Source organism: Miniopterus schreibersii, assembly GCF_964146895.1.
Source record: "Miniopterus schreibersii genome assembly, chromosome: 18".
NCBI lineage: Eukaryota > Metazoa > Chordata > Mammalia > Chiroptera > Miniopteridae > Miniopterus > Miniopterus schreibersii.
The window spans coordinates 30,404,702-30,424,479 of NC_138121.1; the positions used below are offsets into that span (position 1 = coordinate 30,404,702).

General features: G+C 58.2%; 1 protein-coding gene across 1 annotated transcript in view; it reads left to right on the plus strand.

Moving 5' to 3' along the window:
- CHST8 (carbohydrate sulfotransferase 8) overlaps positions 1–12,094 on the plus strand; it is a 62,827-nt gene extending 50,733 nt beyond the window's left edge. Inside the window, exons 3-4 of the mRNA XM_081118261.1 lie at positions 9,959–9,996; positions 10,525–12,094. Of these exons, the coding sequence (XP_080974387.1) occupies positions 9,959–9,996; positions 10,525–11,631 (1,145 nt within the window). The 3' untranslated portion in view covers positions 11,632–12,094. The remainder of the gene's footprint in view (positions 1–9,958; positions 9,997–10,524) is intronic.
- Positions 12,095–19,778: the final 7,684 nt, after the last annotated feature.

The following is a 19,778-nucleotide window of genomic DNA, read 5'->3' on the forward strand; positions in this document are numbered from 1 at the left end:
GTGCACAGGGCCTGGGGGACTTTGCGTGCCTGTGTGATATGTGTGGAACGCAGCCCCAGTGCGGTGTGGAGGGGCCATGGGACAATAGTATGTCTGCTCCCCAGGATAGCCTGGGGCTGCCATGGTCAGCCCACAGTGGGGTTCACTGCTAGACCAACCCCAGAGTGCTGCTGGGCAGAGCATAGCCAAGGGCTCGCCAGCCAGAGGGGAGAGGAAGTGGGTCTTGGCCAGATGTCCAGGGATGGTGGTGTCCCCACAGCCAGCCGCTGCAAAGGGCAGGATTAATGTCTGTATTCTGAGCCTTACCCCTCGGAAAAACTGGCCAAATCCTCAGGCCAGAGGCTTCCTGAGCTGCTGGTGGCCTAGTACTTGGCTGAACCCAACTCCAGGTTCAAGGCCTTGCCTTCGGATGGAGCATTACCTCTCCTCTCAGATGTGCGTTGTGGAGACCCAGACCCGTGGCAGAGAACATCTGGACTGACTGCCAGGGCTCCCAGGTGCTGCGGGCACCTCCTGCCTTGCCCTTTCCATCTGTGAGTTGTCGGAGGCCCTGTTCAGCTTGGGGGCACACAGGATGACCCCAGAAATGCAGTTGCCCCTCTGATCCCTGTGGTGCTTGAGGAGACACTGGTGAACTGAGGCCTGGAGCTGCAGCCGCCCATTTGCAGTGCTTGAGTCAGTCCAGGAGGGGTCTTCTGCCCAGAATTGGGATAGTCAGTGAACAGTGGTAACCACTGGTGCACAGCCATTCGGGGCTCTCTTATGAGGATCAGTACATCCTTCCTTGAGCCCCGAGGCCCTTAAAAGGAAGCTGGCTGCCCCGGCCTGGAGAGTCTCCCCCAGGAGAGAGAGGCCCCTGCAGCATGTTGGGGCTGGGGGCGCGTCAGGGAACCATCAGCTCAGAGGGATTTGCTTTTTGTGGCTCAGGCAACAGCTGTGACCGTTCTGACAGCCACAGGCCAGCTCAGTAATTGACGCCGCAGCCGGAATGACACATCCTGAGACCGGCAAGAGCTGGACCGATCATTATCTTGTGGCCCGGCCACCTCAGTAATGAGGCTGCCCGGCTGGCGGCCTCCGATGTCCTGACTCCATTCCAGGAAAGGAGTGCCCGTCACTGGCTGGGCCAGTCGGCTCTGCTGGCACTGTTCCTGCAAACAGGCCGCCCTTCGCTGGGGCCACTCTGCTCGAGCTCCAGTGTGACTCACTCATTTTTATTTCTTGGTAAACTCCAGCGGGAATTCACCAGTATTTAAGCCAGATTAGACCACTTCCTGCAGAGCTGGCTGGAGAGGGGTCACTAGGTGCCCTGACAGGCAAACAGGAGGAGTCATTACATTCGTCCCATTTGGCCGGCCACAGCTGCTCAGAGCCAACGCCAGGACGCCCTGTGGGTTCTGGACAAAGGCAGGACTTGGGCTGGCCTGCTGCTGGGGCTTCAGGTATTGGCTCTTAGTTCTGTGTTCTCTCTGAGAAGTGCTGGTCCCACTCTCTCACGGGGCTCTGGGGGGCCACAGGCAGCAGAACTTGTTCCTGAGCATGTGTACTTGTCCGGTCCACCCTCCATCTGCACTCAGGACATCTGCATTTGGGAGACCCACAGGCATCTCAAACTCAGGGACGGTCTGGCACTAGTGCTCACCCACCGTTCAAGTCGGAAACCAGAGTCCCCCTGTCCCTCTCCCAGGCAGTGCCAGTCCTGCTGGCGCAGTGGCATGCAGGATCTGGTCTGTACCAGCCCACGTGGGCCCAACTCCACGCTCACACTAGCAGCTTGACGTCTGTGGCGATGGAAGCATACCCCATGGAAATCAGCACGCACTGCAAATTAGGCTTCTCCCATCACCCGGGAGCCAGAGGTTAAACGTTTACCAGCCCTCCACCCTGCGACTACCCTCCTGAAATATTCTTCATGTCTTCCTTCACTTTCTGCCATCAGCACCTGAGGCCAGGCCTTGGACCTCTCCTGCCCCAACAACGTCAACATTCGCTGACCAGCCCTTCTGTCTTCAGCTTCTCCTCTCGGAATGGTGCTTAAATTCAAAATAACTCCCAGCTGAAAGCCCTCCTAGTCTCCCTTGGACCTTAGGGTGTAAGACCTAGTGCTTTTGCCAGGACCGTAGGCTCTTTGCATGCTGGCCCCTGCCAGCCACCACGGTCCTGCCATTTCTTGACCCTCGGTCTCTACATCCCTTCATCCCAGGAGCCCTGCACTCATGGTGCAAGGCCACCAAGCTCTGCCAGGAAGACCGTCATCACTCTCAGGTGCCAAGTAATTGTCTCTACCATAGGGAGCCCTCACCTGATGCCCTGGGCTTGCTGACACTCCCCCATCACACGCTGCCTGCCTGGTCCTCCGAGGCTGCCACCACACGTGGGGTCACCGTTCAGTGCCTCGCTTCCTTGCTAGACTGTAAACTCCACAGGGCAGGGACCATGACTGTCTCATCTCATTCGTGGCCAAGACACCGTCACCAGTGCCTAAGACACAGGTGCTCAGGAGTGTTAGGTAGTCTGACTGTGTTAGGTAGTCTGGCTGTTCTTCCCCCTGATATCCTTGCAAACGGTGTTAGTCTGACTGTTCTTCCCCCTGATATCCTTGCAAACGGTGTTAGATAGTCTGACTGTTCTTCCCCCTGATATCCTTGCTGCCAACGTACTGCAGGGAGGCAGAGACGGGGTGCCAGGGGCACGGCGACCTTGCTGGTGAGTGAGGTCTCGCTCACCTGCAGCAGCATCACCAGCTCCTGCTTATCCTTCCAGGCCACGTATGTTGAAAGAACACACAAAGGGAGAAAAGGGCATGACCTGCTGCAAGCCATGAACACACAGAAACCATACATGGACATGAACACACACACTCCCCACCAACATACGCCCCAGCAACAGCGGGAAGCATGCACAGGAGCAGCACAGAGATGCGGTGTGACTCATCCCCTTGGCATGAGTCTGCTCCACGCAACATGCACACATGGTTGCAGTGCAGTGCTTGGCACATGTGTGCTGGGGCCACACCCCCCCCGAACATGGTGGGAGTCACCACCAGGCTCTAACAGAGAACAGCTTCAAAGCAAGAGCTGAAGATCTCTCCCTTATGGGCAGGTGGGCACACGCAGGATGCTCAGGGACACCCCTGCGCCCGCAGTGATGGGCAGATGAGTGGGTGGGGAGTGGCAGGACAGCTGTTGGGTTTGAAAAGCAGCTAACTGGCTGGCTGGCTGACTGACAGGCAGCGCCGATGCTCCGCTCTGACAGCTTCAAGGGGATTCACAGCCCAGGCTGAGCTGACAGGGAACTACCCAGTCAAATCGTGGATCCTAATCACGGAGGCAAGGGAATGGAATCGCTAAACAAAACAAGTAGTGGTTGAGCTGTCAGGTGCCTGTCAGCCCGAGATGGGAAGACTCCTGCGTCCCTCCCACACAGACGGGTTCCAGAGTCTCTGCACTGGGGCAGGAGGCAGTCAGGGAAAGTCAGCTGCTAGGAAGGTGGCCAGGTGTCAGGAAAGCCAGGGACTGGTAGCTTCCATCCCATGGGTTCTGCCTGTGCCCAGCACTGTGCATCCTTTCATTTGCACATTTGTGGACCTGCAAGATGGGTATTTTTTATCCTATTTTACAGATAAGGAAACTAAGGTTCAGTTAAGTTAAAAGACTTGTCCAAATTCTCTATCTCTCCCTCTCCCCTTCTTTAAAATATCAACTCCTTGTTAAAAGCTATGGCTCAGAATAGAGTCTCTTGGCGAAGGGAGAGGCTAAAAGCCTCTATAGGTTTGGTTTTCTCAGAGCAAACTAGAGGAAGCCTGCCAGAGGCTGAGGCAAGAGGAGAGGGCCCTGCCCAGGAGCATGCCTGGCCTGACTATTGCCTTTCCCCGAGGTCCACAGAGCCACCTTTGGGTTCCAGGAGCAGCCGGCACCTTTGTCCGGGGCAGCCCCACTGCCTGGAACCCCATTTCCCTGCCTTGCACCCTGGAGCAGCACCGGCAGGCACGGCTGTGACTGAGGCTGGTCTCCAGACTGGACTGAGGCCTTAGCAAAGAATTTAATGAGGTTGATTTTGCTGTGAACACAAGTGAGAATTTAAGGCCCTTTGGTGAGGCTTCTTCCACCTGAATCCTGGCCTTGAGTCCAGGCTGCCCTCTAATTGCTGAGTGTGTTTAAACTTTAGTTTTGCATCTAATCTGCATAAATTAACCGTCTGCCCAGATGAAGGGAGCAGCTCACAATGAGGCAGTCAGAGGCGGATGTTGGGGGGGTGCCCCTCCAAAAGGCACAGCCTGAACTGCTAGGAGAGGAAAGAGCCAGAGCAGGTGTGGCCACCACGAGGCCCCAGGCCCCCAGAGCAGGCTCTGGCCTGTGCCCCATAGATGCAGTGGGAGACAACAAGCTGAGTGTGTCACAGTTCAGACCTCACAGCCCCTCACAGCCTGGGTGGGGTGGACAGACCTTCAGCCCGGGCAGCTCCTGTCTGTATCCAGCTACTTGGCTGGCAGCCACCACCCAGACATGCAGACCCTTCCCAGGCTGCCAGGCCGAGCTGATGGACTCCAGCCAGAACCCTGGGCCTGACTTCTTCGGGGAGGATCCCAATGCCCAGCCCCGCCTCCAGGGCCAGCTCTCAGCCCAGGCAGCAGCGGCAGCTTTTCCACAAGCATTTGTTGAGCTCCTGCTGTGTGCCAGGCATTGTGCCAGGCTTTGTCTGACACAGATGGACTGACACGGTCCCTCCCCCAAGAACACCGAGAACTAACACAATCTCTCAGTACTGATGAGACAAACCAACCCAGCAGGGGAAATTTTTCTCACTTCCTCCAAGTTGTTGCCACCCCGCCTCCCGAGTGCTTGTAAAACCCCTTATGAAGTCACCTTACCCCCTGGCATGAGCTGAATAGTGTCCCTCCAAAATACACTGAAGTCCCAACCCCTGGCCCCCGTGAATGTGACCTTATGGGGTCTTTGCAGATGTAATCAAGTTAAGGTGAGGGCATTAGGGAAGACAAGCATGTGAAGACAGAGGCAGAAATTGGACTTAAATTGCCGCAAACCAAGAACATCTGGGGCTGCCAAAGCTAGAAGAGGCTTCAGAGGGAGATGGCCCTGTTGACATCTTGACTTCAGACACCTGGCCTCCAGAGAGAATAAATTTGTTGTTTTAAGCTACCAGTTTTGTGGTAGTTCGTTATAGTAGCCCTAGGAAACTAACACTCCCCTGTGATGGTTAATTTTACGTGTTAACTAGGCCATGGTGCCCAGATGTTCGGTCAAACACCAGTATAGATGTTACTGTGAGGGTATGTTTTAGATGTGATTAACATTTACACCAGTAGCCCTTGAGTAAAGCAGATTATCCTCCATAACGTGGGTGAGCCTCATCCAGTCAGTTGAAGGCCTTTGGTCACCTGAGGTCACCCAAGGAAGAAAGGATTCTGCCCCCAGACTCAAGCTGTAGCACCAGCTCTTCCTTGGGTCTCCAGCCTTGGCCTGCCCTGCAGATTTTGGACTTGCCAACCTCCCAATTGCATGGACCGATTCCTTAAAATAAATCCCTCCCCCACCCATGTATGTATCCTACTGGTTGTTTCTCCGGAGGACCCTGACTAGTACAGTCCGTCATTCAGAAACCTTCCATACTTCCTATGGCGTGGGGCCGGGCAGTTCCCCCACAGCTTTCTCCCCTGACCCCTGTGGGCAGCGCGCCCACCCTGGCTGCACTTTCTCCTGCCAGCGCCCTGCGTCCCACCTTGTGGCCCATCACTGCTGTGTTAGGCCCACACGCGGACCAGCAGGAGGCCTTTCTCAACTGGGATGTGGGAGGCACAGAACAGGGCAACAGCCTCCGTCCCACCAACTGCCAGGGAACCTGGGATGGGACCAAAGCTTGAACTCGGGCTCTCGGGCATGGGGGAGCCAAGACACAGTGGGCGCCTCGCCTTCAAGTGTCTCCCCTGGCTCAGGTCAGCCTGAAACTCCTGGGAGTTTGCTGGCCCGATGGGCAGCCTAAGTGAACATGTGAGTGGATGACACAGGTGGATGTAGCCACACAGACTCAACCATGAGAGGATGGAGGACATGGAAAGGGAGCCAAGGAAATGCAGCTTAGTTCAGGAAACTCCAGGGGTCCAAGAAGCACAAGGCAAACTCAGCACAAGGCAGGGGCTTCAGACTTACACCCACGCCCGGTGGCTTCTCCTGGCCCCTCCAGTTCTCTCCCATCCCTGTCCCTCTTTGAGGGCCTGACTTCTCAAGATGGCCCTGCCTTCCCCCAGGCCACAGTGTTCAGAGTGGCAGGACCCTCTCCCTGCTGCCTGCCAGGGCCTGGAGCTTGGATTTGAGCAACCAGAATAGCAGCCACTCACCTTAAATACGATCAGCCAAGGGTTGGCTCCGCACACACCTCCAGCCCTTTCTAGGCACTTGGGTCCTGTTTTGACACATTCCAGTGTCCCCTGTTTACACTAACTGGCATCAGGGAGTTGGGGCTTTTGAGTTGAACCCAGCAAGCCTCCCTTCTGGGACTGGCATAGGGCAAGGGGCCCTCCTCTCCCACAGCTCACAGGCCAGCAAAGCCCTCTCCCCAGCTCTGCTCCCGACCCAGGCTGCACACTCTAATTCTCAGCACTGGCTTCACACCCCCTCGTCAGCCTTGGCAGGTAACCAGGGCGCCTTTCGGCCAGACACCGGGAAGGAAACCCGTGAAGAGTTCACCATGCGGAACACACTTGGCAGTCCCAATAACTCACACCTTGTTTGTTCTCACCGATGCTAACCCTTATTATTGTATTGTGTGCATTCCAGCAGCTCTACGAATGTCGTCTGTCCAGAAAGAGAAAGTGGTTGTTTATATTTTACCAAAGTGCAGGGGATGGATCCCTTACAGTGTTAATGCTGTGTCGAAAGGAGGGGACAGGTAACTCAGACACTGGAAGTGGCGTGTACATGACTGGCCTTGGGCTTCCCCTGTCCCGGGGGGCGGGGGGAGCAGGGGCTGTGCAGGGCAGCATTGGATGGATGAGGTCATGTCTTGTGTTGCTCAGAAAGCCCAGTTTTTATCCAGAGTGTATGTTTATTTGGCAGGTTGGGAGGGGCTGGTCATGGTAATATTGAGACCAAGCTGCCCATTCTGTAAGTCCCCCCTGGTGCCAATTCTGCCGCCTCTTGGTCACAATACCTTTCTCGTGGGTGCAGGAGAGGCGAGCCCCCCCCCCCCCCCCCCCCCCCGCTCTCACAGAGCTGTCCAGGGTCCTGAAGTGCAGCCCCATCCCCCAGTGTCCAGGCGCCCCAGGCCCCTGGCCTTCCCCTGCTTGGAGCTGGGGTGGTGTTTGCTTCGGCCTGTATGCAAACTGTGCGTGGAAGAGCATCCTTCTTTGTGGGTAAAGGGACACTGGGCCTCTGGCTGGGGGAGAGCCCAGAACATTTCCTTTGCTAAAATTCTGTCTTTATTCCAAAGGGACAGTCTTTGCTCAGCAAGTTGCCATAAGTTTAAGAGTTGGGAGCATACAGCCTGTGACAAATTCAGTCTCCCCATAAGATCTGTTGTTGGGTTTTCCCCAGACAGTTTTTCTTTGCAAAGGGGGCCACTGCAGCCAGGCTGGCTTTGTTAAACAGACGTGGCCAAAGGTCAGGAGGCGCACCCGGAGCTGGGCTTTGAGTGGGCCATGCTTGGGAACTCCTGTCCAGTCTGCACAGATAAAATGGGACAGGCTCCACAGCCCACCACCCTCCAGGCTGTGGGGACAGTGCAGGTGGGAGGTCACAGCGTAGGAGCTGCGACCTCAATAAACACATCATCGCCTGAGTCCCCCAGCTGGCAGGATGCTTTTTGTAAGTGGCCCCTCCGCTCTACTCTTGGGCGATCCTGGCATGACTCATTTTCTCCAAAAAAGGAATATAAATAAGCGCATCGCACCTTGACAAGTTGACAGGGTTGACAAGCAGAGTAAATTCCTGTGTCTGAAACTCTGAGGAGGAGAGGTGAGTTAGCAGAGCCAGCTGCCGTCACCAGAAGAAAATAATTAAGGAAACCCAGCAGTGTGGAGGAAAACTGAGTGTGTGGCGGGCTCTGTGATCATCGGCTGCGGGAGGAAACTGCACATGCCAGAAAAAATGAGCCCAGGAAGCTCATACTGGGGATGGCTGCCAGGAAGAGGGGGGAGGGGGGAGGTGGCAGGAAGCAGCCTCTGGGCTGGGAAGGGGACCCTGGCAAAGGGCTTAATTCTAAAGGCTCCTGCCTCACAGTCAGGCACCCCCTGCTCACATCCTGTATCCTGGGGGGTGCAACCAGTTCTACGTAGAGCTTCTCAGCCTCTGTGGAAGAGTCCAGAAAGTCTGCTTCAGAGCTTGCCACCTACACACACATATGCATATAACCCCGGGGATGCTCAGGAAGCTGTGAACACTCTGCCCTTTGCCCAGGGAAGGGCACACCTCTGTTCCAAGCCCAAAGATCACACAATAATACAACAGAAGAAAGACGCACTGTGCCCAAATTCCTCTTTATTCCCATCTCTCTTGGGGCTCAAGAAAGGCCTCAGCAGGCCCAGGGACGTTAGGCTTTTCAGTCCAGGGTGACCTCGGGTACCCTCTCCTCAACTGCAGATGAATGAAGGAGACATGTGGGCACATCCTCAGACTGACCAGGATGAGGCCAGGGCCAGAGCAGTAGCTGAGCCTGTAAAACTGGACCCCACAGAGAAATCAGTGGAGTTTGGGGTCAGGGACAGAAGACCTGGACATCCCCTCACCATCTGGGCTCCAGCCACTGGACCTCTGCCAAGTACGCAGAGACGGCAGGGGAAGTCCCGGGCATCCAGAGCACCCCACCCCAGGCAGCCGCCAGAACTCAGTCAGGTGGGGTCGGACACCATGCCCCACCAGGTCAGCTGGGAGTTCGAGCTCTCCACTTGTTAAAGGGGTGGCTGGTTCTGGTTGTGACTGGCTTCTGGCAAAGCCTCAAAGCAGACGTCACTCACATGGCACAGGAGCAGGAAGAGCCCCTGATGCCTCTGGCCCTGCAGGGATGGGGGAAGGAGGCCCAGACTGCTAAGTAGGTTCCTCCAAAAGGAATCCTCTTGTCCTCCCAGGACATTCTCCAAAACAGACCAAATGAAGTATGAAGCAGAATCATCCCCTCTTGTCATAGGTTTGCCTCCCCAGTGCCTGTTATCCTGGGTGAGCCCAGCCCCAGCCCAGGCAAAGGGCCTCCCTGGTGGGCAGAGTGGACACTCTGGAGTGTGGCCAGTGATGCGCTGGTCTCTCTCCATCTTCCCCCTGTCACCAGTGAGTTCTTGCTGGACACTCTGCGCCTGGGCTCTGCTTTGGAGGAGAGCAGAATGTGGTCAGCTCACCCCCAGAGCCCCAGGACCAGCTGAGAAGCCAAAACCGTAATGCGGATGGCTAAGTTAAGGCCAGAGCAAGTGGGGAGACCCCAGTCCGAGGGGAATGAGTATGTTCCAGTCCCAGGCCTGCTGTGTGCAAAAGTGTGGGTACAAGTGTGTCGTTTTCCAAGTACAGAAAGTCCACATCGGCTGCAGCTGGGCAGGGCCAACAGGGCATAAAGGGAGCATGGACGGAACTCTCTGAGGGGACCTTTCACCTCTGATTTAGTGACAGTGTGAGGTGGGGAGTGGGCTGTGAGCTTCCTGGCTGCTCCACTGGGCAGGCGTGCGGGCACACTTGGGCAGGGCGCCTTTCCAGACGGTCCAGATCACATCGGGAGGTGAGACGCCAAGAGGGCAGCCAGGGGAACCAGGTCTTTCCTGCGCCCCCATTTTCCATGTGGATAGGGGAGGGGCACTCACACTGAGCCTCGCCTCTCCTCCGTTCCCCCTGAATTGCCTTTTACGGAGCCTACCCCAAGCGCCCTCCCTACCGGACACACACAGTCTAGAGACCATAAGCAGGTCCCTGGGAACCGCGTGGTACTTCTGCTGCTAATACTGTCCTCTCTGTTTGCTTTCCAGGAGTAAAGTTCAACATCCGGCTGCAGCAGCCCCGCGATGTGAGTTCTGAGAGTCAGATAAATCTCAGCAGGGGCAGCCTGGGGAAAGTTGGCGAGGGCAGGGCAGAAAGTGTGGCGCTCACATCACACCCATTCTTGGAAAGGAAAATGTGCCCGGTCCTTCCCACGAGCCTTGGGAACAAAGCCCGGGGCTTTGGACCATGAATTTCCCTTTCCCACTGGATGGCAGCCTCGGAGCGTGCTAATTGACTCAGTAAATCTGAGCCAGCCTCCTTCAGCCACCAGGCCGAGGTTCCTGGGAGGCCTGCGCCACCTTGTGGCCAAAGTGACACTTGCCCCTCAGAAGGTGGCCCGCTGAGAGGAGGGGGACCTCCAGGGCCGGGAGGGAGCTCGGATCAGACAGGTCACATCCCGCAGGGTCAGCCTGTCTCCCTCTCCCTCAGCTTTGGAAAAACTCCTGTCGCAGAGCGGGCAGGGAGCTCGGCCACTGGCGAGGGCCTGGCGCGCGTGACCCTCAGGGCCCAGCTGTCCTGCCCACCCTGGTAACCGTTTCTCTTCTTGCTCCAGGACTTCCCACCAGGCAGTTCCCAGAGCGGCGTTTTCCAGACGCCCGCAGAGACGGTCGCCCGAGGCTTGTCCAGCCGGGCACCGAGAGGCCTCCGCCTGCTGGTGCCTGACCACCCTCCAGCCCCCCTCCGCCTGGGCGCCCGCCTGCGACCCCGGCAGCGCCGCCGGCGGCTGCTGATCAAGAAGATGCCCGCTGGCGGGGCCCCCGCGGCCAACAGCTCCGCGGGCGCCTCGGTCCCGCCAGCGCCGCGCGCCCTGGACGGCCGCTGGGCGGGCCTGCAGCAGCGGCAGCGGGAGCGCAAGCGGCTGATGGGCGAGGCGTGCGCCAAGTACCGCGCCAGCAGCAGCCGCCGCGCGGTCACGCCGCGCCACGTGTCCCGCATCTTCGTGGAGGACCGCCACCGCGTGCTGTACTGCGAGGTGCCCAAAGCGGGCTGCTCCAACTGGAAGCGGGTGCTCATGGTGCTGGCCGGCCTGGCCTCGTCGGCCGCCGACATCCAGCACAACACCGTGCACTACGGCAGCGCCCTCCGGCGGCTGGACACCTTCGACCGCCAGGGCATCCTGCACCGCCTGGGCACCTACACCAAGATGCTCTTCGTGCGCGAGCCTTTCGAGAGGCTGGTCTCCGCCTTCCGAGACAAGTTCGAGCACCCCAATAGCTACTATCATCCCGTCTTCGGCAAGGCCATCCTGGCCCGGTACCGGGCCAACGCCTCCCGGGAGGCCCTGCGGACGGGCTCGGGCGTGCGCTTCCCCGAGTTCGTCCAGTACCTGCTGGACGTGCACCGGCCGGTGGGCATGGACATCCACTGGGACCACGTCAGCCGGCTCTGCAGCCCCTGCCTCATCGACTACGACTTCGTGGGCAAGTTCGAGAGCCTGGAGGACGATGCCAACTTCTTCCTGAGCCTCATTCGCGCGCCGCGGAACCTGACCTTCCCGCGGTTCAAGGACCGGCACGCGCAGGAGGCGCGCACCACGGCGCGCATCACCCGCCAGTACTTCGCGCAGCTCTCGGCCCCGCAGCGGCAGCGCGCCTACGACTTCTACTACATGGACTACCTGATGTTCAACTACTCCAAGCCCTTCGCCGACCTGTACTGAGCGCCGGGGCCCCCGCCCTGCCCGCCACGCGCCTGCCCGACGCGCGTGGTTCCTCTGCCAGGCGCCCCGACGTGCCCAGAGCCACCGCGCTCTGAGGCCGTGAGGAGCCGCGGCGGCGGCTGCAGGGCACCGAGGTTGGGGCACCGAGGCCCAGGCCTTGGATGGGGACCCTGACCCAAGTCTCACAGCCACTTCTTGACTCCTTGGCTGAGAAACATACGGGGGGGGGGGGCGGTGTGAGCTGGACGCCCCAGGAGCCCCCGCTGCCCACACCCAGCTCAGGCAGGAGTCAGGATGACCAGGGAAGGCTGAGGCCCAGAGGACCAGGGCCCAGCAGTGAGGGATTTCCTGCAGTCCCTTAGCCATTGCCTTGTACCAAACCGCGTGGTTTGCAGCTTTTCTATGACCCAGGAGGAGGTTCCCTTGTAATGAGGTTCCTAATAAAGCACATGGTTTCCAGAGCAGCAGTGTCTACACTCTGTGTGTTGGTGTGGGAACGTGGGCCCCCTACCCGCTGCTGTCCGGGGCTCTTTCTCCCTCCCTACCCGCTGCTGTCCGGGGCTCTTTCTCCCTCCCCAGAGCAGCCAGACCAGGTTCCTGCAGGCCCAGCTGCACGGAAGTCCAGGGCAGGAATGGCCTGTGTGTGACAGGATCAGGAGACCCCACAGCTTTCATTCAGGGCCAGCTTCAGCACTTCACACTCAGGCCTCTGAGGCCAGGACTTGGTTAACGGGTCCGCCTGTCTCAGTACCAGCACCCTCACCCTGCAAAAAGATAGGCCTGCCCCACAGAGGCCCACTGAGGTCTCTTCTTGTCAGTGCACTTGGGGGGGGCTCTAAGGACTGCCAGAGCGAGGATGAGCTCTTTGGGTAAGCTGCCACTTGGGGCTGCCATTGGACTCGATGTCACACTGCACGTGGGTCTCAGTAGGCATGGCATTGCTGGGCAGGGAGTAATGCCATCCCCAGCTTTTTGAATCTCTGGGCTATGCAGGGCTTTGGACCAAAGCTGTCATGTGACCCTGGCCTTGATCCCTGGCTCCATCTACCAGACAAAACCACCTCAGAGTTGTCAGAATCGTCTTCCCCTGAGTAAACCAGATCTGGGGGAGGTGGGGGAGAAGCTGCAGAGGAAAGGTCTCCAAAAGTATAGATTTCACACAGAGAAATGGTTCTGAAATTGTCAAAAGCCAGAGTGATTCCTGAAAGGTCTTGGGGAAAGTGTCTGTTGGATCTTTGAGTGTGTGTGTGGGGGGGGTGACCGTTTGGGGTCCTGTTTGTAATCGGAAATGCTGCCTGACTATTTCTAGGGATCTGTCTGTCTGCCTGCCTCCTTTTGGGTCTCATTCCTGTCAGTCCGTCTTCCAGGGGTCTGCTGCATGCCCTTCTTGGTCCTTCTGTGGTCTCTCTGTGGGTCTCTCCCAGGACATTGCTCTCAGTCTCTTCCCACTCACTGGGGGAGATGCTGGTGGACCCTGAGAAGGAGACGCTGCGATCCCCAAGGTGGGACACCCTGCTGGACCCCACCCTGGATTCCAGGCAGGCTCACATTGGCATGAGCTGCTCCGTCTCCCTTTGGGCCTCCCCATGGGCTCTGGAAACTTACAAAGGTGGAACAAGGAGTTGAGGCTGCCACCTACCTATTAGGGCCACATGCGTCCAAGAACCCTGAGCAGGCTGAGGCCTCCCTTCAGGTTCCAGCTGGAGCGGCCTGGACCATCTGACAGGAAGGACCCAGTGCGGCAGGGAGGAGGCTGTGGTCAGGGCCTGAGGGGCTCCTGGGTGTGGAAGGCAAGAGGGTGGATGCCAAGGGGCTCAGAGAGCCAAAGAGGATGAGCCGCCGGCACCTTGGCCAGGACAAGGGCAGTGTAAGAGGAGGCGAGGAAGGCTAACAATGACCCAGAAACAGCTGCCCCCGGGGCTGGGTGCTCACAAAGTGAGATAGAATTCACGATGCATTTAGCCAAGCCTGAGGCAGTGTCGCTGGTCATTGACTCAGCAAGGGGGACACCTGGAAGGCCAGCTGGGGCAGTCTGCAGCTTGGAATCAATCAGGGTTGCCCTGGGCCCATCCTCCTACAGTGTGAGCATGTGTGAGTGTGTGTGTGTGTGTGCGCGCGTGCACATGTGTGTGTGTTGGGTGTCTGGGCTGGGGAGGGGATGGGTGAGCATGTGAGTCTGTGTATATGTCTTGTGTCTGAGTGTGTCTGTGTGTATGTATGTGTCTGTGTATGTGCGTCTGTGTGTCTGTGGGCATGGGTGTATCTGTGTGGGTGTGGGTTTGTCTGTGTGGGTATGTGTGTCTGTGTGCATGTGTGTAGGTGTCTGGGTGTGGGGGTGAGCATGTGAGTCTATGTGTATGGGGGGGCGGGTGTAAGTGGTGTGGTAGACGTCTGGCTTATGGGTGTCTGTGTCTGGGGTGGGGGAGTATGTATGTGTGTGAGCCTGTGTAATGTGTCAGGGTTAGGGGGACTGTGGACAATCCTCTCCTCCCTGGGACCATCTTGTGCTGCCAGTCCCTGCCCCACTTCATCTGCTTCCCACTTTGTGGGTATAGTCTGGAGGGAGGGGCTGTCTGTGTCAGGGACCCAAGAAGGGCCCACAGGCTCCTCCCAGAGGTCAAGCAGACCCGCCAAGTTGGGAAAATAACCACTGAACCCCCGTGCCCTTCCCCAGCTCAGTCTTCCTGATGGGGGCCTCTCCGGGGCAGCCCACAGTGAAGTCCCTGCCAGGCTTTGCCCTCAGAGCAGCTCAGGCCTCCCCAGACATGAGCCTTCCCCTCTGAGTGGTGAAGAGAATAGATATAAGGTCCCCCAGGAGGCCTGTGGGCTCCAGAAGACCTTAAGTCCTCTGGGGAGATGAGAGTTGAAGTCCACCAGGTGAATCTCACCAGGTGTGAGATTCACGCACCTCCAGCTTCCAAAACACAGCCAAACCCTTCTACTCCCACCATCCCCACTGGCTTGTCCTCCCACACAGGGCCCAGGACAGAGACGGGCAGGCAGTGGTTGGAGGGACAGTCCTTTAGCAACCCCTCCCCTTCCATATGCCAAGTTCAGCCTCAGAGTTGCACCCCCTGGTGGGGGGTGGGGCACAGGAGCCTCAGGAGAGCCCAGGACTGGCAGGCGGTCTCCCCTCACTCCCCCCATCTCCTCTTAGCTTCTCCTGTCTGGGGGACACCCATGGCTCATCAAGGGAATTCCCTCCTGGTGCCTCCTCCCCACTCCACCCAAGCGCAGCAGGATCCACAGCTGGGCACAGGGAGCTTCGTGCTGACCCACGGGCGCGGGAATGGACTGGACAGTTTCCAGGAGCTGGGGGTGGGCAGTCTGGGCCTGAGCAAGGCTGAGATACAGCTGCTCTCACCTCCGGGGACCCTATATTGACAGTGCGATGGCCTGAAAGAGGAGTAAACGGGCACCCTTAGAGAGCTGGGGGGCTTACCCTAGTGTGGGGAGAGGAGAGAGTGAGGAGGTCACAGCTGCCCTCTGGTCCCTCTGGGTGGCCTGGCCTGGCGGTGAGGCCCGTGTTGCTCCCAGGCTCTTCACCCTGCCCAGAAGGGCCTTTCACACAGGTGTCTCGGGGGTGAGATGGTGGCCAGAACCTGGTGGGGCTGGGGCCACCTAGGAACAGATGTCTCTGCCCCCTCCCCACCGCCAGGCGGGACTCCAAAAGGGAGGGCCGGCCAGAGTAGGCTGGGGGCTACTCCCAAAAACACTCGAAGACTAGGACAAGGGTCAGAGGTCAGAAGAGAGTCATTTTAGACCGCAGAGCCTAGGGCGGACCTGCCTGAATCCAGCACTCGGGACAGTGGGTGCTGCGTTGGCCTCTCCCAGCAGCTCTGACCGTGCCTGCCTGGTCCTGCTTTACGGGTGAGGGGACAGAGGCACAGAGATGCACAGGACAGGACCTGGAGCTGGGATCTACCCCGCAGTCGGGTTGTGACCCCTCTCACTCTTGTGGCCACCCACCGCCCCATCCCCCTCGGCATCTGGGCGGTCCCAGGAGGGGCGGGGGCCGGAGCAGGCCTCCCCTGGCGGAGACACCGCGCGGCCACCAGGGGGTGCTAAGTCCTCGCTCCTGAGCAGCGGCCTGGGTATCCCCGGCCGGCCCACGAGGTGGCAGCAACAGCCCGACTGTGTGCGGCTCCCCGCGGGGCGGAGCACTCCCAGGCCCACAGGAGACCGCGTGCCCAGCCTCCCGCCCCAGTGGGTGGTCTTCTACCCTTTCTGCCTCCCAGTCATGAGGTCGCCGGGGCCCTGCCTAGCCAGGTGTGTCCGGACAGTCCCCAGAAGTCAGTCTGGAGCCCACCAGCTGCAGGGGACCCACCTGCCTAACACCAAGCCTTCAAATATCCCCTGCAGCCCTCACCCCCCCGCACTGGGCCCGCTGGGAGCCAGAATGTCCCAGGAATGCTTCGAAAGCACAGACTGGTCAGCAGGGAGGATGCCGTGTGTGGAAGGGCCAAGTGTCATCAGGGGCGTGGGGAGCTGTCACCACCGGGCCAGCTTCACTGCCCTCTTCGGCCAGCTGACTGGGGTGTGTTCTGACCCGCCTTTCCACCTTGCCCGCTGCTCCTTCTGTCTCCCTCCCCTGGCAGACCCCAGCCCGGCAACCCCTCCAGCCCGCTCCCCACACCGCAGGGGGCAAGGGCTCCCTGCTGCTTCCTTACACCCAGGGCCACAGACCCCACAGGGCCATCTCAGCAGACTGCTGGCCTTTGTGCTCCACTCTCCGTGAGGGTGACAACAGGCCTTCTGTGACCTCAACCACAATACGCACACCCTGACGCAGGCACAGGCACACAAGACATGCACACACACACAGACACACACATACCCATCCTCACAAATACACATCAGACCCAGAGACACATCCGTGGATACACAGCTACAAACATACCTGCAGACGCATACACATGCTTGTGACACACGTGCACACAGCCCTAGGTGCACATGGACACAGAGAGACACACATCCACACACTCACAAAGACACCCCCAGAAAGATGCTCAGCTAATGGTATATTTCTGACCCCAGCGAAATAAAAGGGAAGGACCAGAAAGCCCCTCACTGCCATATGTCAAAATCATTCTCCTTCTGCACGGCCCCCTGGTCCCCATCTCTCTGAGCTGTCCCTTCAGGGGTCGGCCCTCCACTCCCTCTTGGATCCCCAGCCCTGTGTCTTCCCCTCAAGAAAATCACTCGCGGGCTGCTGGGTCATCGGACTTTCTCATCAGGGCCCCATCTTCAAAGATGAAAAAGCCTTGGCCCCACGCCCCTCCGGCTCGGCCTGTTCCTGCACAGCCTTTCTCTCGCCCCTGAGCGGATGCTTTTCTCCCCCCCACGCCCACCCCTCAACCCCAGCTGCCCCACCTCCCGCCTAGGCTCCATCGTAAGAATGATGGTATCACTGCTTTACCAGGCTCTGTTCGAAACATTTCACGTATATTGTCTTGTTTAATCTGCATCACAACCCTGCAAGATAAATGTAATTATGTCATCCCCATTTTGTACAGATGGGGAAACTGAGGCGCAGAGGTGAAGTGATTTGCCCGAACCCACACAGCTATTAAGAGGATGTTCCAAGATTCAAACCCCGGTGTCCACCAAGGTGCCATCCCGCATCCCCAGCAGCACGGAGAAGGTCCGAGCTGGGCTCCTCCCAGGCACGGGTGGGGGAAGAAGGGAGGGGACAGAGAAACGCTGGCCCGTGGATCTAGGCTTGACCAGGAGGGGCACGAGGACAGGAAGGGCTGATGGGCAGAGGGAAGGTGGGAGTCGGGAATCCGGGACCTTGGACACGGCGTGGCTTCCTGTGGTGATGAGGGCAACTGTCGGAGGTGGGGAGGGGTGGTCAGGGTGGGCAGTGGGGAAGGTCACTGGGCAGACATGACCAGTTCCTGAACTTATAGACAGGCCATGTCCCACAGACACCTCCTCTCCAGCCTCCTCTGGGACCCGGAGACACCACCATCCTACCCTGTGTCTGCACCCCACCCCACCAGATCACCTGGGACAGCCTGACTGCGCTCTGTGACTGTTGTCTGATTCTGCCTGGGTCTGGGTCCGTGTGCCAGCCTGGGTTGGCGGTGGTTGCCAGGGCCACAAGTCAGGCCTCTCCTCGCTCGGGGTGCAGAGGCGGGAGCAGGAAGTCAGGTGGGGCCCAGGGCTGCTGACGCCTGGAACCTGCTCCTGGGGAGACAGACCCAGGTGCGCAAAGGGCATTTCCTACAGAGCCGCGGTGAGGGCCCACTGGGCGCGCTGGGACAGGGTGGCTGAATGCAGGCCAGGAGGGAAAGCTCATTCTTACTCTCCAAGCTGATGTGCTGAATTTTACTTTTCCTTCTATTTATTTCTTCTTAAATCCTGTTTCTCTCCCTGAGGCATCTAATCTATTATTTAACATTGGATTGTGCGATTGAAACTCCCAGGCAAATTGAAAATTATTTGTGTTTGAGGTTTCAGGCATAAGGCTGAGGCAACCAATTCTGGGAGATCCAGGGAACCTGGGCGAAGGCGCAGAACCTGCAGCCCTGCTGCTGGAGGGGGCTGGGCGGGGTGGGCTGGGTCTTGGGGGGCTCAGGCCCGGCAGGCCCAGCCTGGCTTCGCTCTGGCCTCTCGCACCCAGAGCCCCCAGCTCAGGGGTCATTAATCTCCATGCAGCATTTCACTAGGGAAATGCCGCCCAAGCCTCCCACTGGCCAAAGTCCTCGCAGGCAGAGCAGGTGCAATCAGTCACCCTGGCCCTATGCCCACCCTGGGGGAAAGGCCTCAGTCACAGGAGAATTAATGACATGGGACAAGGGCCCACCATCATTTTTCAGGGGTTGGGCTCTCCATGGAATTGCAGTCAGGGTTGCTGCCTAATGGGGTCCTAACTTAACCAAGAGGGATAGTAGCCAGGGCAGGGCTCAGGGTGGGGCTGAGGGCCCTGGTCTGGGGAGCCCAGACCCCAACTGAGTATTTGAGGGCCCAAGAGTGTGTGACCTTGTAGGGCTGGCTCCAAGGACATGACTCAGGACCACCCTGAATTGGAGCGGGCTGGAGCCCAGGGCCATGTGCACAGACACAGTGTGGAAGCTGCAACACATACATGCAGGGTGCAGGGGTGACAGATACTAGGTAGGGAGATTGAATCTGGTGCTGAAAACAGTGGGAGCCACTGAAGGGGAGCAGTGATCACATTTCCATATCTAAAAAGGTCAGTAATGAGTCAAAAGGGATTTTTCTGATATGATTAAGGATCTTCGGATGGAAAGATTATCCTGGATTATCCAGGTGGGCACAGTGTAATCTCAGGAGTCCTTATAAAAGGAAGGTAGAGGGCAGATAGGATGACGGAAGTAAAGGCCCAAGTTATGGAAGAAAGGAGCCATGAACCAAGGAAAGCAGGCAGCCTAGCCTCTAGGAGCTGGAAAAGGCAAGGAAACCTGTTCTTCCGAGGGCCTCCAGAGGGCACACAGCCCATTTAAACTTCTGAGCTCCAGGAGTGTGAGATGATAAATTTGTGTTGTTTTAAGGCACTGAAGTTTGTGGTATTGTGTTACAGCAGCAATAGGAGGCTAATACAGCATCAGAGCCCCACCTCTCCCCCCCAATCCTGCTTTCTTCCCCTCCAGTCCACAGGTGATGGTCCTGGGAGCCCTCCCTAACAACCTCTTGCTGCTGACTTCTGCTCCCTAGGGAGCCCCACCTGCAGCAGTGAGTGCCCAGGCGTCAGAGAGGGCAGAGGCAGGCAGTGGTGTAGAGCAGGTTCACTATCTCGTCTGCCCAGCCACTGTTGTGGGTGGGACACAGGTAGCCCCTGTCACAAGGTGGCTACACTACTGTTCAAACTTGCACCTTTGGCCCTGGCTGGCGTGCTCAGTGGTTGGAGCGTCAGCCCGCGCACCAAAGGGTCTTGGGTTTGATTCCCAGTCAAGGGCATGTACCTGGGTTGCAGTTTGGATCCCAGGCCCCGGTTGAGGCATGTGCTGGAGGCAATCAACCCATGTGTCCCTCTCACATCGATGTTTCTCTCTCTCTCCCCCCCTTCTTCCCTCCACCCCTTCCATTCTCTCTAAAAATCAATGGAAAAATATCCTCAGGTAAGGATTAACAACAAAACACACAAACAAACTTGCACCTTTGGGGAGTTGGGGTGGTTT